General features: G+C 38.1%; 1 protein-coding gene across 6 annotated transcripts in view; it reads left to right on the top strand.

The window, feature by feature from the left end:
- The window catches only part of tpk1 (thiamin pyrophosphokinase 1), an 84464-nt gene that overhangs the window by 14741 nt on the left and 50738 nt on the right, over positions 1-18985 (top strand). For all 6 annotated transcript variants that reach the window (XM_085173200.1, XM_085173199.1, XM_085173197.1 and 3 more), the window contains one exon: positions 5185-5254. In XM_085173200.1, the coding sequence (XP_085029326.1) occupies positions 5185-5254 (70 nt within the window). The remainder of the gene's footprint in view (positions 1-5184; positions 5255-18985) is intronic.

Here is an 18985-nt window from a genome sequence, read left to right as displayed (position 1 = left end):
TGCCATCAGGAATGATGAGAGAACTACAGTGGCATCCAGACGTTTGGGTCCCTAGCATTTTTCTTACTGCGAGTCTGAGCGAGTCAAAGGCGGCCTGATTTCCAAATGGAATTCTTTAATATTTTAATTGTTCTTATTTTTTTTTCTTCATATTTTTTTTTTATTTCTGGCTTTCACAGTCTGAAATAATAAAAAATACAAAGAATCCCCCCCCCCCCAAAAAAAAACAAAAAACAAAAAACAAAACCTTAAAGCAAACGTTTTTTTCACAGCACATTGCGAGTATACAATAACTTCCTTTTTGGTAAGCTTGTAAGTACTTTTTGTAGAGATAAGAGTCTTTTGATTCTTTTTGAAGGATTTTCTATTATTATTATTCACTACAAAAGGCTTCAGGTCATGCTTGTTCCCCGGATGCCCTGCTTTTTGGATGTCTATCCACAGACTTTCAGTCATGTCTTACCTAAAGAGTCACCCTACTTTAGATAGTCGATTGGTGGGCTTTAGAGGATGATTTTCCTGTTATAGAAGCCATCCTCTTCATCCTTTTTTCAGCATTTTTAGACAATATGAAGTTTGATTACAAAATTTGCTGATTTTGATTGAATCCATTCATTGCTCTGCCAATAAACTCTTTCCTGTGCCACTGACTGGACTAACCACAAGCTCAAAGGATGATTAATTTATCCATATGTCTGTGAAGGTTCTCAGTCATTTAGGTCATCGTAGTCTAAGGAGCTTGGAAAGAAAAGCGTCTGGACTTGTTTAAGTTGCTTGAAGACGTTTCACCTCTCATCCAAGAAGCTTCAGTTCTAAGGGTAAAATGGTGGAGAGTCCCAGATTTAAACCCAGTGGAAGTTTCCCTCCAAAGAGGGACAAAGGACCCCCTGATGATCCTCTACCTAATCACATGAGCCGAGGTGTGAAAATGGGTGTGGGTCACAATCAGCCAGGGTTTCAGGTGAGCTCATTGTGAAACCTGGCCCCTCCCTATCATGTGATTTCCTGAGGTCAGGTGGCCCAGGATGTGAGTGGGTGTTAAGGCGTCTGGGAAGGGTTCTCAAAACTGGATTATAGATGGCAGACAGTTGGTGTCGTAAACCAACTGTTAAAGTCCAGACGCTTTTATTTCCAAGCTCCTTAGACAAGTTATCCATATGCTTCCACCAAACTTCTTCAGCCTTTTCTTAAAATCCAAATGTATTTCTGCTTCAAAAATACAGAAAAAACAAAACTGTTATAACTTTATCAGTCCACAGACCCTGATTCCAAGATACATTAAGATTGTTACACCACCACTACAGAGGCTTCAAAATCTTCTTCAAGGCCTCTTTTGGAGAAATAAGTGATTTGCCACTCTGCTCATCCTGTGAACAATTTTCTTGGAAAGTTCTCTTATAGATCTTAGCATGACCTCCACATACTTGTTAGTTTCTATTTCTTAACTGTATTATTAAATGAGCAAGTGGCTACCCCAAAACCATTTTTCGTCTGTTCTCTATGGGCATCAATTATTTTCAGAATGCTAGGCAGCTGCTTAGAGGAACCCATGACTGCTGATTGATAGGACAAGGTCTAAGCACTATGTATAACTTTGAAATTTGCATCCTATGTCCTTTTAGCTTTTGAACAGGCTAAAAGGACACTCTGTGAAGCCATAGCCTTAACAGAGTAATAAAGGTCTGAGACCTTGGTAAAAGTTATGAAAACTTGAACTCTGCCCAAACTTTAGCATAGCACTCCTTCACTCTTTCCTTTGAAAATATACAAAATAAAATTAGTAATGTAGAAAGTAATATTTAATATTTAACATCATGCCTTTTGGACATCAGTTTAACAGTGACATAAATTCTGGGTTCCCAAAACCTTTATGCCGCTGTGTTTGCATGTATGTGAATGAGCTTGTTAGGCTCAAATGCCCTGATGTGAAGGAGAAGATGAGTTAATTGTTGTATTTGAGGTCTTCTTCAAACAACAGAATAACAGTAATTAGATTTTACTGCCTGTGGATAGAGTACAGATGGAGAGATAATCTTTCTCAAGTTCGGTTTACCCACTTGAGCCATTTACTGTGATGAAGACAAATGGGACATTGAGAAATCTGTTGTGTGCACATTTCTGACTCTAAAGGATTTGTGTCAAGAATAGCAATGTTAAAACAGGAGAACTCACTTTCTGAGTATTTGACATGCAGAAATGAAGCAAAGGCCTTCACAGTGACGATTTAGAGGGGAAAAAATACAAGTAACCATAGAAAATTAGCCAGTGAATCACAGGCATTTGATCCAACCTGGTCCCAAGGGCTGACGCTAATTCAGTTTACTTCAGCATGGCCACACCGTATCATGTATAAAATGTCAGCTGACTGTCTGACCAAATAAATGCTCCTCAAGCAATTTTCTGACCACTGGCAAAGCTATGGAGAAATATATTTCAGACCTCTACATCAGTTGACATTTAACATGCAAACATTCTCTGTATAATACACCAAATCACTGTCTGTGTGTCTGCAAACACCTCTTGCAAGATGATCATTCGCCAAGAAATCATTGTATTTGCAGCAAAATGTTGTAGGACACTTTCTTAACCCATTTACTCAAAATAAACTGTAAATATAACAAATGAATTGGTCGCCTATTGAGCAGAGTCATGCTAACACTTGTTAAGAGCAGAGTCATGCTAACACTTGTTAAGAACAGGTAGTTTTTTGCTTGCTTAACAAATACATAGCTTTTGGTTTTGTGCTGTTACACAACTGCTCAATTATTATTATTTTATGAGATTGCTTTTTTTTTTTTAACTCATCACTGTAAACTGTCCTTATTTTAAGTCAGGCAGGAGGTTGTACTGTAAAAACAATCTTTTATAAAATTTTCTATTTGCATTTTAAAGTCATGTAAAGTTAAAATGGACTTTTAGACAGTACTGGAAGTACTGCACATCTAAACAAGTATTGTCTAGGAGAAGTCTCCGGCTCTAAAGTGTTACTGAGTGACGGACTGGCAGCTCTTTTTCTTACAACTTAGAATGTGTCGAGATTACCGGATCACTACAAGTAAAATAAATATAGCCACGCTATTGCATGTAATAATCATTGCTACAAATGACAATACATCATTTTGAAACATTTTTCTGATGTTGGTAAGGCTTTTAGATTTACTGTAACCACATGTGTTTGTACACTTAAACGGTATGCAATATAGACAGAGCTGCAAAAAAAACCCAACTGACTGGCAGAAGTTACTGTTCTCAAATTTGTGTGAAGTCTGAAAATTATTCAGTGTCTGTGTGTGTGTGCACACACTTATACACAGATAATGACTGATAGCTTCACAGTCTGTCACCGGTCTTAAAGGAAAGTTTCTGTTTTTCAAGGAGTTGTCATTTGAAAAGTTTCTCAGTCTTTGCTCTCCGTCAGAGATAATGAGTCATTTACATTCCAATCATTTCTTGACGTGAAACATCGGCAGCAGGTGGTGAAGGTTATGAATAAAAGCAGTACCTTCAGTATAAGTGTCTTATTTACATCAGTGCAAATGCATCTGCGTTGTCACTCTTTAAGAGCTAAGGGTGAGGAGAGTTAGACTCAGAATGTGAGAATAATCATTCCTCTCCTTTTATCTCGCTAATTGCGTCCAATTTAGCATACGTTTAAATGTGATTTACAGTATGTAGGTGTGATGTACATTGTTAAGTCCTTCACATATTTTTAGAAGCCAAGGTGCTGCTGATGTGTTAAAAGTTGTGCCGTATGTAAAAGTAATGGAAGTCGGTTTTAGCACCTATTTCAAGTTGACACTGTTGTACATCTGTTGTATTTCTTGTCACAGTTCACTCAGTATGTGCATGTATGATGTGTGAAAATCAGTGCGTCTTTCTCCAGGAGTGTGAGTTTTTTTCCTTTTTTTTTTTTTTTTATACCACAGCCAAACATCTTTTCAGCATTATTTAGTTAATAATGAAACACCTAGGAATGCAAAGTAATATTCAAACGCTAAATACCACTTTATTTAGACTAATGTCTTCTTTTCTAAGTTCACATTAAATCTGAAGTAAACTTTGGGGGGGTTCCGTGTTCCAAACACAACACAGAGTTATATCAAGCGTATGAAAAGTACTGGGTTGGGGGAATGGACACAGTTCTTGAAAAGAAAGCTTCAGAGACATAAAAATGCACAGGTGTTGCCCGTCTCTGTGGTGCAGGCTTTAGTTAGTTTTAAACAAGGTGAAAGTAAAACTTTGGCTGATCCTTTGAAGTTTTCCCTTGTGTGAACACGGCAGCCCTAAACAGAAAAGGGCTCTTAAAAAATAGGTTGCGTGTTAAATTTGAATAGAATAGAAGCAGAGAGAGAGAGAGAGAGAGCATACATTTGCAAATGGTTTGCATCTAATTTAGTGCAACTTGAATAATATTTTAAGAATGGCAAATAATCCCATCATTTGAGTGTTACTTAAAGCTAAAAAGATAAGTGCTCTTTCGCTGCCTTTCCCTTTTAAAGGGTCAAATAGCTTTAACCATAATGCTTTGCTGGCACTGTGGAACGCGCCGCTTGTAATGTTTTCATTGGGAGAAAGTGGTTTCTTTCTAAATAATTTGGACTTTATTCAAACTTTGTACATTTCTGCAGTGATTGAAGTAAATCCATTTATCAAAAAACCTTTGGAATGCTGATTTTGGCGTTCAAAGTACTTTGTTAAAAATAACACATTGTTAATGTTATATAAGTCCCTTTTTGTATAAATGTGTTTTTTGAAAAAAAAACAACACTTGACACATTTGAAAGGAAACTTTTCGGGGATAAAAAGAGCGAGTGTGAATTACATTTATTAGAAGTGACAGTGGAAAGATGTCACGTGTGAGCTGGTTCCTAATGATAGCATATCTAAATATACAAGCTCCTTAATTATTTTATTTTTCGCACTCATAATGGCACATTTCTTAATTATGGTAATGAGGCGTATGGAAAAAAAAATTAAAGTTATGGTATATGGTAAAATAAAATTGACTCAAGAAATCCTGAAGTGACTGTATCCAGGTTACCGATCCATAAGAGACTTGATCAACACTACATGTGTGTTTGTAAAGGTTTGAAGAGAATCTTGTTGCACTTTTAGAGGAAATTGTAGAAATATGCACCATTTATTTCAAACAAACTGGATAAATATGCGTCTTTCTTTCTATAGCTCTCTTGAGGGCATGTGCTGATGGAGCTGCTAATCACCTTCATAACATCACAGCTGGGGACCGCGACAGGTGAGACGACCTCGCGTCACATTTGCATTAGTTAATATGTGCTTTCTCTAAAGTGCCTTTGTTTTTGTGCTTACTTGTATGATTTGGAGAATTTTAATTACACAAAGGAATTGTTTAGATATTTTACTCCAAGTGCTATGTTTTGGGTTCAGCAGCTGTGTGTCTGGTTTCTGTGACTTCTGTGCATGACTCTACGCCTGCTCTCCAGCTCAGATGTATCCTGTATGTGTGCCACATGTGTGTTTGACAGAGTATTTTAGGAGTGCATTCTGTTGCGGCATTTGTGTGCGCATGTGCGTGTGAGGCTAATGGAGGACTGCTGTCAGGTCAGAGATGGATCTGGGGATCACTGGGTCCCTGAAGTGTTCAGGCTTTCACATTAACACCCAGCATGTGAGCACGAGCCTGTGTTTTGTCAGGGTGTGAATGGGATGTTGTGTGTGTTTGTCTGTCGACGTGCATGTTCTTTCTCTTTTTTCAATGTAACAAACTTTCAAGTTGTAGACATCTCTTTAATGTGTTTGAGGCCCATTAACTTCCTCACAAGAAAAACTTATATTAGTCCTTAAAAAGAGAAAATACATCAATCATGTTTTTTTAAATTTTCAAGCTAAAATATTATTGCCTGAAAGTATGTAGTTATGCTGGGCATATTATTTATTTATCTTTATTTACTTTTGTTCGATCAAATATGTCAGTTTGGTAAAAGCAAGCTAGTTAGAGTTAAAGCATGAGGTCATGAATTGTACACTTTTCAGCCACCTTATTAGTTACACGTTATTAGTGCCAGGTTGGATTGTTTTTTGCTTTCAGAACTGAATGTTTCATCAGAAATTGAGACTCATGAGACCATGAGATGTTTTTTCAATGTTCTGTTTATCTTTTTTGGTGAACCCATACAAGTTTTAGCCTCCGTTTCCTGTTCTTAGCTGACAGGAAGCATACCAGGTGAGGTCTTCTGCTGCTGTAGCCCATCTCCTTCATTGTTAGCTGTGTTGTGCATTCACAGATGCTCTTCTGCATATCTTGTGACAAGTGGTCCCTACTTTAAGTTGATATCTAGGTAACATATTTATATTATTATTTTTTTCTTTTTCAGACCATTCCAGAGATATGTGCAGTAAAATATGTGTGAATCAGCACTTTCTAAAATACATGTTCAGAATCACTTGACCATATCGACATGCCTGGATGTGTTTGGTTGTTTGCGTATTTGCGTTAATGAGTAACTGAACAGATGTACCTAATAAAGTGGCTGTGTGTAGTGTTGTAAATTCTAGCAGTTTTTTCAAAAACAACAGCTTACCTGGATTATCTGTAACTCTGCAAAACAGACTAAGAACAAGAAAAATATGAGTGAAATAAAAGAAGAGTAAAAGTATAATTGGATTGATTAAAAATGTTAATTTATGGCCAGTGCACTGTTGCATGATCAGGACAAATGTAAGAAGAAAACCAATAAAATGTTATTTTCCAGCCACAATAATAGCTAAAAAATGATAGTTACAAATGACTGCTGCAAATATGAAACAACAAAACTGCCATTTCAGTTCAGTGTTATAACAAAGTGTTTTGAGCAAGACAGTTTCATCTGATCAATACTATAAACATGGTGAGGTAAAGACCTGCATGCTGCAGTGCATTTTACCATATATTATGACAATGCTCAAACAGCAACTATCATTTCTAATAAGCTAATAAGACTGTCTTTTGTGTGTTTTTTGCTCTGCTTTAGAAATAAAGCAAGCTATATATATAGATATATAGATATAGATCTATGTTGTGTGTCTGTCACATACGCCATGTGAGTCTTGATGACAGAAGCATTGCACTTAGTTCTGTGTAGTTGTGTGACACAGCAGATTCATCATCTGACCCCTCAGCTCGAGCTCTGTCAGCAGGCTGTACAGTGGAGCTGTCAGCTATGCCCGCCTTTTAGCCTGAGTGCTCCAAACACTAACAGCATCTGTCCTCAAAAGTTATGTATTACACTGCTGGGAGAGTGCGGGAGAGGAGGGAAGAAAGGGAGGGGATGCTTATGGGTGTGGAAGTGTAAATCAATCACCAGCAAGTTAAGATGTATTTAACCCAACATTACCATAACTAATGGACTACAGAGAGGGATAGAAAAGGAGGAAGGGATAGAGAAATGCAGGTAATCAATCAAAGACAAATTTTATGAGAGCATAACGGTGCTGGAACACAGACAAGAGCAGCAACTTTCCCATGAATCAAATATAATTCAGCAGTGTGAGGTATGAGGGAGATAAATAGGAAGAGAAAAGCAGAAGAAATGTATTGAAAACAAAGAGAAGTTGAAGATAAAGATGTAGTACATACAGTGGGCATGCTCTTCTATACTAATGTGGGAGTGCACGTTGAGCTTTCCCCGAATTATGTGTAAACACATTATAGAATTTCTTTTCTTTTTTGATATTCATTTACATACAGAGCAAATTGTACTCAAAAATAAAAAAGCTGTTAGTTCAGTGTTATAAACTCTCACTTGGAGATCAGCAGACTCATAAAATGATTAATCCCTTCAAATTCCTGCAAGTAATCCAGAAAAATTGCACTGCTTCACTACGGGGGCACATTCATACTCGTGCCCCCATAGTGAAGAACGATAGGACTAGGACTGCACAGTCGAATTTGAATCTTGATCATAATTTTGTTTTCCTACAATTAAATTAACATTATTAAGTAATATTAAAAAATGCCTGCTGAGCCAATTAAAATGCAAAGCAAAAGCAACCCTAAAACTATGCCTGATGATGTGCCTGCATGTGCCAGTCAAAACTGTGCACTGTAACTATGTTGCTTGATGTTTCCTGGATGAGTAACACTACATCACAAGACAAATCCATCCATTCATCAATCCATCCTCTTCCACTTATGCATTTCACGGTCGGGCATACAACAATCATCGATTCAAATGTCTGTAACAGCAGAAGGTGAAGAGCTTTTTTCTCAAGGCAAATACTTCCGATTTAGTGATCAACCAAAGATATGCTATCCCCTCACGCAATGATTTACTCTAACTGGCAATACCTCCACTGTACAATATGCAAAACATCACATGGAAGGAAAAACGGATCTCATAGATGTTGAATACTTTTCTCCGGATTTTTTTCTTCACATCCATTATGCAGGTACGAAGTGAAACACTTTCTATTTTGCTTCTAAGAGAGGGACTTAATAAATGGGAATGTAGAACAAGGTTAATGAGAAAGCCAAGCGATTTTTCTTTTTCTTTATTTTTTAGAGATGCACTGAATTTAGGTGAATTTGGAGGACCAATTTTAGTTTGCTGTAGTAAGAATGTAGAACAACATGGATGTGAAAGCAGTGTTCAAATGACAGTCCACCTAGACTCCCAGAGAGCAGCCATTTGGCTTTTCTACGTTTAAAACCCGCCTACCAGCCAAATGGCTGGTAGGATTTTAGCTAATATGCTGAACTGAACTGAACTGCTGCTTTTGTTATGTAAATAAGGTGGTGCTGAGCCACTTGGAGGGTTAGGGTTAGGGTTGGTTTGGGTTACCCTAACCATAACCCACAAGGAAACTTGTGTTTCTGTTTGCCATCTTAGGGAGAAATCAACACACATGGGTGTATTTCCTTTGTTGCTGAGATTTATTGATAAAAACAGTACAAAAAAACCCCAACCATTTGTACACATATTTACAAATAATAATAAAAAGTGAGTGAGTACATTTCAACATAATTATCAAAGACCAGTGATCTGATTGATACCACAATGGACCACTGATCAATGGTCCACTGAAACACACAACCCTCCACACCTAGTCCTGGATTTATTGTTTTTATCAATAAATCTTGGACGGGTGGACTTCCTGGTGGAGCTTGCAAGAGTTGGCTCTCTTGCTGAAAATGTTGAAATGTACTCACTTTTTAGTGAGAGCCAACTCTCTTGCAAGCTTATTACAAATAATAATAAAAAGTGAGTACATTTCAGTTTGCCATCTTAGGGAGAAATCAACACACATGGGTGTATACTGTGGGTTTCCCAGGTTTGCTGACCAGCAGTCATGTAGTGATGGAACCCTAGTAAACCCCGCAAGATGACAATTTCATTGACCTCAACACAAAATGAAGTTCACAGCTTTTAGCAGCTCCCCACCCCCACACACTAACAAAGAGGCAGTTGGCAGTTAGAAATCAGCAATCATTCACACACCCCCACTCCCCCACTTCTCAAGTAACAACCTAATTTACATATGAATTGATGCTAAAAGACTAGCCGATTTAGCTTCCACTTGGCTGACTTGGGTTAGAAAAGCCTGGGACTTCCAGTGACAGTGATTATAGTGACAAAACAGTTTTGTCACTAAAATCAAGGTAAGGTTGTGAGAAATAGTAGTGATCTCAATATTGATTAAAGTAATTGTGAGTATCCTTTTGGCCATAATTAGTGTCTGGTGGTGGGATGTTGGGGGTAAATCTTTGAGTTGCAGAATGGCGTTTTCATGGATTTTCTTGTCCTTCAGTTTGATCATAGTTTCTGCTTTGTTTGCCAGTGAAGACAAAAGACATTCAAAATTGAAATTTTCCAGCAATGCGATTTTATTAATGCTTTCTTTCAAATGTGGACGATGTCAAACCATAAAAAGTGAAGTGAGACTTTGCGGGGTTTTTTCCACATATGTGGCTGTGACTATGATTTCCATCAAAGAATAATGAGAATAATGTTTCTGGTCAACCTTCACATTCTTCTGTACTGCCACAAGAGCAGAGTGGGTGGACGGCCTCCTACAGTTAAAAGAAAGGTGCCACGTAATCTTCTGTCAAAACAGGCTTAATGGTAGACATTAGGGATGTAGAGAGGTGGGGGTGCTTCAGGCTAAGGCTCTCTGCCTCTCATGATGAGTCAAACAACAATGATTCTACTCGGTGAGAGAAGGCAAATGGTGCATATTTTTGATTTCTCCATGATATATATATACAGTGGGGCAAAAAAGTATTTAGTCAGCCACCGATTGTGCAAGTTCCCCCACTTAAAATGATGACAGAGGTCAGTAATTTGCACCAGAGGTACACTTCAACTGTGAGAGACAGAATGTGAAAAAAAAATCCATGAATTCACATGGTAGGATTTGTAAAGAATTTATTCGTAAATCAGGGTGGAAAATAAGTATTTGGTCACCTCAAACAAGGAAAATCCCTGGCTCTCACAGACCTGTAACGTCTTCTGTAAGAAGCTTTTCTGTCCCCCACTCGTTACCTGTATGAATGGCACCTGTTTGACCTCATCATCTGTATAAAAGACACCTGTCCACAGCCTCAACCAGTCAGACTCCAAACTCCGCCATGGCCAAGACCAAAGAGCTTTCGAAGGACACCAGGAAAAGAATTGTAGACCTGCACCAGACTGGGAAGAGTGAATCTACAATAGGCAAGCAGCTTGGTGTGAAAAAATCAACTGTGGGAGCAATCATCAGAAAATGGAAGACATACAAGACCACTGATAATCTCCCTCGATCTGGGGCTCCACGCAAGATCTCATCCCGTGGGGTCAAAATGATCATGAGAACGGTGAGCAAAGATCCCAGAACCACACGGGGGGACCTGGTGAACGACCTGCAGAGAGCTGGGACCAAAGTAACAAAGGTCACCATCAGTAACACACTACAACGGCAGGGAATCAAATCCCGCAGTGCCAGACGTGTTCCGCTGCTGAAGCCAGTGCATGTCCAGGCCCGTCTGAAGTTTGCCAGAGAGCACATGGATGATACAGCAGAGGATTGGGAGAATGTCATGTGGTCAGATGAAACCAAAGTAGAACTTTTTGGTATAAACTCAACTCGTCGTGTTTGGAGGAAGAAGAATACTGAGTTGCATCCCAAGAACACCATACCTACTGTGAAGCATGGGGGTGGAAACATCATGCTATGGGGCTGTTTTTCTGCCAAGGGGACAGGACGACTGATCCGTGTTAAGGACAGAATGAATGGGGCCAAGTATCGTGAGATTTTGAGCCAAAACCTCCTTCCATCAGTGAGAACTTTGAAGATGAAACGAGGCTGGGTCTTCCAACATGACAATGATCCAAAACACACCGCCCGGGCAACAAAGGAGTGGCTCCGTAAGAAGCATTTGAAAGTCCTGGAGTGGCCTAGCCAGTCTCCAGACCTCAACCCCATAGAAAATCTGTGGCGGGAGTTGAAAGTCCGTGTTGCTCGGCGACAGCCCCAAAACATCACTGCTCTTGAGAAGATCTGCATGGAGGAATGGGCCAAAATACCAGCTACTGTGTGTGCAAACCTGGTAAAGACCTATAGTAAACGTTTGACCTCTGTTATTGCCAACAAAGGTTATGTTACAAAGTATTGAGTTGTATTTTTGTTATTGACCAAATACTTATTTTCCACCCTGATTTACGAATAAATTCTTTACAAATCCTACCATGTGAATTCATGGATTTTTTTTTCACATTCTGTCTCTCACAGTTGAAGTGTACCTCTGGTGCAAATTACTGACCTCTGTCATCATTTTAAGTGGGGGAACTTGCACAATCGGTGGCTGACTAAATACTTTTTTGCCCCACTGTGTGTGTGTGTATATATATATATATATATATATATATATATATATATATATATATATATATATATATATATATTTTTTTTTTCCAATCTTATTTTAAAGTGTTCACTCTGAGCTTATGTAAGACATAGAAACATTCTGATATCATGCATTATTGAGTTTATATATTCCTCTAACTCTGTTTTCAAACCTAAATACATTTCTTTCTGATGTGCACGCCCTGAATCATACTATTTGACCAACTGCTAATTTCTTAGAAATTTGGGTCAGCTGTTTGTTCTTTTCTTGGTATTGCATCTCCAATTCTCCTTTTACATATTTAAGTGCAGCATGCTTAGATCCTTTAAATATTCCTGACAGTGTTGTTTATGCATACGTGCTTTTTACTCTGTCCATGTTACGTTTTTAAGTTGTCCTCTATCTTGCTCCACCTTAGGTTGGGATTATACTCTCCAAGTCTCTTAGTCTGTTGGGGTCCACTCCTGAGAATGTAGTTTAAAAATAATCTTGTTTATTGTAACAACAAGTTGTGGATTACTGCTATGCGCTCAGCCCTGCTCTGCTTAAATCAAAAGAACCTTTTGTATTAGTACCTAGTTGGATCAACTCGCCATGGATCACCACGACTTCACAGGGTTTACTACCTAATGTACGTTGTTGTCGTCCCGTGATGTAATTAGTATGTAAAACAAACACTACAACAAAGGTAGATGTCAAGGCAACGCAATACCTGGTGCTAGGTCTCTGGTTTTCATAAACGAGACGCTCTCATGACTCATCGAGTAACCCTACTGACCAGCCAATTGGTGGTGTGCAGTCTGACAACGTCACATTTTAGTACCTGCTTGGATCACTTGGAACACTGGGCAAGTAGGTACTGAAAAAGTACATGGTACCAGGTTCTATTACCTAAGGGAAAACCCTAAAAACTATGGCTAGTTAAATATATACATACTATATATAAGGAATATATATTCATATATATATATAAGGAAACACTGCACTTACTTATAAGGCAGTGCTTTGTAGACAGCTGTAATCAGTTACAAAAAAGTCAGGACAGTGTGTATAATGTGAATAAAAACAGAATGCAATGATTTGCAAATCTCATAAACCTGTATTTTATTCACAGTACAGTGGAAAAAACTCAATGTAAAGCAAAGGCGGAAAAACAGTAGTAACATTTTCTACTATGAAACCATGCTGTTGTAATAGACACAGGTATCTATGTATGTGGTTTAGTGTTGTCTTTCTGAAAGTTTTGTCAGGCAAGAATTTGCCTCAAAAAACATGTCATCTGGTATATGTTGTTATATGTACCTTTCAGCATTGATGGTGCCAATTTCATAGGCAGTAATGCATCAGAGATTCATGCTTTTTTAACTGAGGACTGATATTGTAAAAAAAACCTGATGGTCCCTCTCCTCTTTAATCTGGTTGATGCAGTTTTCCAAAAGAAAAAAATCAAATTTTTATTAATCTCATCACAGAACAGTTTCTGCTTTGCCTCAGTCCATTTTACATGAGCTTTCTTCAAGTGAAGCTAGAACTTTAGGCTACACTTGTAGATGTCATGGCAAACAGTGATTCACAGACAATGACTTCTGAGCCCATGCAGTTATTTCCAGGACATAACTATGCCTGTTTTTTATATTATTATCCTATTGATCATTGGCCTTGTCCACTGCACAGAGATTTCTCCAGATTCTTTTAATTCTGTACTGTAGATGAAATATTCACTTCACAATTTTACAGTGACCAACAATTTTTATTTTTTCCTGCGATTTTTTTCTTTCGGAGAAGCTCTGCCTCTCTAAAATGCTCTTTTTATACCCAGTAATGTTACTCACCTGACAATCAATCTAATTAGATGCTAAATGTTCAAAGTGTCCCTCCAGCCGTTTCTTTTTAGTACCACTTACTTTTCCAGCCTTCCACAGGTGTGCTGCAGCCATCAAATTCAAAGTGAGATAATATTTTTCCCTCCAGTTTGGAATTGGGATTGTGCAATTAAAATATCGATCACAATAATTATAATATTTGAGGCTTTAGTTATATCATCCTGCATTATGATATTGTGTACTATAATATTGTTAATGATATTGTTAATTGTCTTTGGGCACTAACACTAACTATTAAGCATCTGACTTCATATAAATAAACTTTTACAAGAAGAGCATTCATGTTTTTTTTTGCCTTTCGATCAGGTCTGACACGTCTTGGTTTTCTTGCATAATAATAAATAATAAATACATAAATTGCCTCTTTCAAATAAATTGATTTTGTTTATAATGTCTGCATCAAATCTAACACTGCGAGACAAGATGATGTCAAGAGCTGGATGAACAGCTTGAGGAGTATGGCTAAATGTGGATGGAGGTAATTGAACACAAGCAGTTTATAACATTTGCAGCTAGTGGTGTATGTGATGTTAATAAAATATGAGGACATGTGCTTGTGTTATTGTGTCTCTGTTTGACTAGTCTGTATGTAAAAGTGAATTTTATAGCGTAGTTATATCACCATATCAAGGTCTATTCATTTTGGTTTGTTGAAGATAATGCTGTCCGCCTCAGCAAATGAAGTTGTCAAAAGCAGAAGTACTTTTTTATAAGCCTGAGTGTTGGATAGATATCTTTGACAGCCTCTCTTTTTATTTCTCTCATTTTCATATATTCTACATTCCACCAATGCCTTGCGATTTTTATTCTTTATGTGTGCCTGACAGGAAAGTACCTGCATGTGTGATGTAGACAGAAACACATGTTGGTTGAATTCTAATACAGATGTGATCAGAAAGGATTTAAAAGACAAATATGTTGATATTATATAGTCCCTTTTCTGTTTTTTTAATGTAGGTTGTATTCATACATTTGGAAACTGTTTAGTTGAGTTTCAGGTATTCTGTGACCAAATCAGGCTCAAATGGCAGCAATTTATTTAGCAGGACTACGTATAACTCTTAACGCAAAACTGGCTCTGTCTTCACCTGCGATTCTGCTACACTCCTGATGGAGTTTGTCTGTTACAGACTGATTGGAAATTCTCACCAGTCTTTATTGCTCTGTGTTGGAAATTGACATGCTGAGTCGATTTGATGAGCACAGGGAACTGGGCTTTGCCTTTTAATATGAGAGCTTTGCACTTCTGTTTCTACATAATGTGGTGTGCTACATTTTGTTAAGTTTATTGTATTAGAATTGTAGCAATTAAGGATAATTAAAATTACAACTGTCCTGTTTTATAGTACAGCTAGTAGCCCTAAGAGTAATACAGAGAGTTAATAAACCTAGAAGATGTGGTTTGGGTATGACAGGTATGTGGTTATTAGAAGCCTGCAGATGTTTAACTTGTTAACTTTGGGATCAGACACAATTGAATCACATGAAGAAATCTAATTTTACAGATGTACACATGCATGCTTTCAGCATCATGCCACGTCGAGACAGGAGGGTTTGCGGTGTGTCGATATAGACATGCGTAGACGTGTTAGACACACATGTACACCAACATGCAAGTAAGATCACACTCATGTGCTTTGAGGTTTTGATAATTAGAATCTTTGCTGCAGTGGGATAATAAGAACTCTATTAACACTGATTGATTTTTTTAAGGCCTGTGCTTGCATAACTACCCATTATGAAACCAGATAGTTATTGACCTCATAAAGATGAATTATGCAACTGATCTTTACTAACTAATAATTTATATCTTCACAATAAGCCATCTTTGTTTATGCACTTAGGTATATACACAAGAAACTAGTTTATGATGATTTAAACTTTGTGACATGGTGCATTATCCTGCCGGAAGCAGCCATCAAAAGATGGGGTCATGAAGGGATGAACATAGTCAGCATCAGTACTATTGTAGGTAGTATAATGTATTTATAGGTAGGTTGTGGTATTTAAAAGATGCTCAGCTATGTTCAGTTGATACTAAGGGGCCCAACTGTGCCAAGAAAATTTTCCACCACGCCATTATACCACCAGCACCCTGAGCCATTGGTACAAGGCAGGATGGATCCATGCTTTATGTTGTTCACATCAAATTCTGACCCTGTAATCCAAACGTTGCAACAGAAACAGAGTCTCATCAGATCAGGAAACATTTTTATGATTTTCTATTTTCCAGTTTCGAGCTCATGCAAACTGTAAGGTGCCCCTCCTTTTAGCTGACAGGCGTGGCACCTGGTGTGGTCTTCTGCTGCTATCGCCCATCTGCTTCAAGGTTTAACATGTGTTCAGAGATGCTCTTCTGTATACCTTGCCTTCCTAGGTTGTTGCTTTTCTGTCGCCATAAGGCAGTGTATCTTAACAAATATTATATCATATCATAGTAAAAAAAGCCTTTCACCAATCCGGTTAAGGTAATTAAAACAATGCAAAAAACCTGTTGTCATATTTAAAAGCACCTAATAGCACCGTGCCTATATCGTCCACTATCTGTCCCTCCTATCTTCTAAGCAAAGAGTCATTTTTGAGGTTCCCTTTTAACACTTGACCAAAAAATGTCATGTGATTTGTTGTCAATGTTTTTTGTCACGTGTCCACATTTGTATGCAAGTGTGTGTGTGTGTGTGTAAGAGAGTGTACTGTTCACATCAGCTCTTGTGAGTCTATCTAGTGCCATGCATATCATACCGTTTTGGTTGTTTATGTGTACGGCATGTAATGATGTCATCCAAAGCAATTCCTCCACCTCTTGATCATCTGTTCTACTCTGATTGTGAGATGCGATGGATGAGAGGAGTAATCAGAGCCACATCTCCTCAAGTGGTGAAAAGGACCTGAAAAAGGGAGAAGAGTGTTTATCATGTTGTGATTCACGAGAGGGTGAAAGCTACAAGAAAATAAAAGAACATATACAACATTTGGTTGTAATTAAGTGGTCATATGGAAGCAATGAGACCCAGTTTGAAGAAAACAAAGACAGAAACAGAAAGGTGGAAAATATAACACATCTATCCAAAAAGAAGGAGTTTCTTCTGTCCTTAGATGTTGATTCTAAGGACAGTGTTTAGATTGAAGAGTCGCTTTAATTATGTGGAAAAGTTAAAACTGCAGTGCAAAAGTGTGAGATGATTTGAAGAGATCATAAAAGAGAAGAGCATTATGTGAGAACTTGTTCATGATAAAAAAACAGGCAGATGATGCAGAGAGAGAGGGACGCACAAGCTGCCTGACAGACAAAGAGATACACACACACACACACATACAAAGACACGCACACAAACACAGGCAAAGGTCACACAGCCATTCCTGCCACTCGGTGCTCAGACAAACTGGTGGTAAAATGCTCTATTTCCCATCCAAATTAAAGTGTCAGTTAACATTAATGTGGAAGTGAAGACTGTCAGGCGCACAACATGCAGACACACAAACACGCAAACAGCATTTACCCTCATGTGCACGGACACAAATACAGAATTTAGAATCTTGGCTGGTCAATTACTCTCCGCCGATGGTGTCATGCACACAGGTCACAAAGGAATGTGCGTGTGGTTGTGTGTGCGTGTGTGTGTGTATGCGTTTGTATAAAGCTCTGATCAGACCCAGTGTCACAGCTCATTCCATCTGTCACATGAAGGTTATTTCTGAATGAAGATGCAATTGTGGCGTTCTGTATAATAAGAAGGAGGCAAAATAGCCTTTGGTTGTGTGTACCTGCATATTTGCTGCTATTTATGCATATTTTGTGTGTTTATCTCAAGATGAAAAATTTGTACCTTGATCATATTTTTTGACTTATTCAGTTGGAATTGTGCTTGTTTGTCTTTAAACCTGTGTGTGTGTGTGTGTGTGTGCGCAGCAGCAGATTGCAAACATTTCCTGTGTTTGTCTTCCTGTATCTTGTTGGTGTAAATGGGAATCCTGAGGAGGGAGGGAATAATCCTTATGTATCTCTTTCTTCAACCAACTGGAACATCGCTCTCGCCTCTTGCTAGAGGAGCACACGCACACAAACACAAACACGCTACCCAACCAACCATGAAATCGTAATGTCAGACCTGTTAATGCCTCTAGATAGCAGCCACTGCATCCCTGCGTGGTTTTGCCCGATACACATAAACACACACATACACACGAATGAATAAACAGAGAGCTATCTGTTACTCTCCGGCAGGAATCTTCTATTCAGTAGTGGCTGGTTGTTAATTCCTACACTGGGGGATTGCAGGTTGCCTCAGAAAACAGTTCAGTTCGTATGAATGAAATACATATAAAAGTTTACTTTGAGCACGCTCGTATTTCCCCAAAACTCCTGACCAGTTTTATTTGCACTAATCATTTTAATTGCATGCATCAACATGCTATTTCTGCATCCTGTTAGTTTAGAGTTATTGTGCCTGTTTTGGGAGGCAGTTCTTAGTTATGCAAGTCTCGTAAAATAAAACCTAAGTCTCATACCTTTGTGCATTTTTGACATGTATCCACATTTATAAGCGGCTATATAGAAAGTGTTCTTCTTTAACCAAACCACAAACCTTCAAGAATAAAATTGGCAAAAGTAGCTCAGGTTTATTTTCATTCATTTTATATGTATTTCATACATAACAAATGCAGAATAATAAGCTGTCAGCATTAATACAAGTTGGAAGTTGAGGTGATTATTCTTCAAGCTTAATTGAAAAATTTTAAAACGAAGCTTAACTTATGGTTCAATTCATTCATTCAGTGCTTTTTTTGTTGATACTTTCCTTAAAAGAGAAACTCAACTAGACTTAAATGATTTGCAAGGGAAGTTTAGTTGAAAGCAACTATCGTGCAATTTATTTGTGTGCTCTGTCAGATTCCTGTCATTAGTCCACATACATTTCTAGAACATAACTGATGTCAGTTCAGAGCAGCTTTTCCTCGTGCAACATAGTCTTTACTTGATCCTATGCGTCAAAACATCCAATCACACTGTGACCTCTGTTTATTCAAACTGATGCACAGTTCTAATGGAGAATCTACTCATTCCGTGTGCTGGAATATTTCAAGATCTGAACACCATGCACATGATGCTCTGTTTGCTTGCGCGCGTGAGAAGGTCACCAACTCAGTGATCTATTTATTAGACGTGACTAATGAGTAGTTTGCATCCAATCTGTTGTTAATGCATTTGCATTTATGTACCTAACTATCACAGTATCAACGTGAACTTTTGCTTCTGTATTCT

The sequence above is a fragment of the Neolamprologus multifasciatus genome, chromosome 9 (assembly GCF_963576455.1).
Source record: "Neolamprologus multifasciatus chromosome 9, fNeoMul1.2, whole genome shotgun sequence".
Lineage (NCBI taxonomy): Eukaryota > Metazoa > Chordata > Actinopteri > Cichliformes > Cichlidae > Neolamprologus > Neolamprologus multifasciatus.
The sequence above is the reverse complement of the archived record's forward strand: the minus strand, read 5'-3'. Positions and strand labels throughout refer to the sequence as shown.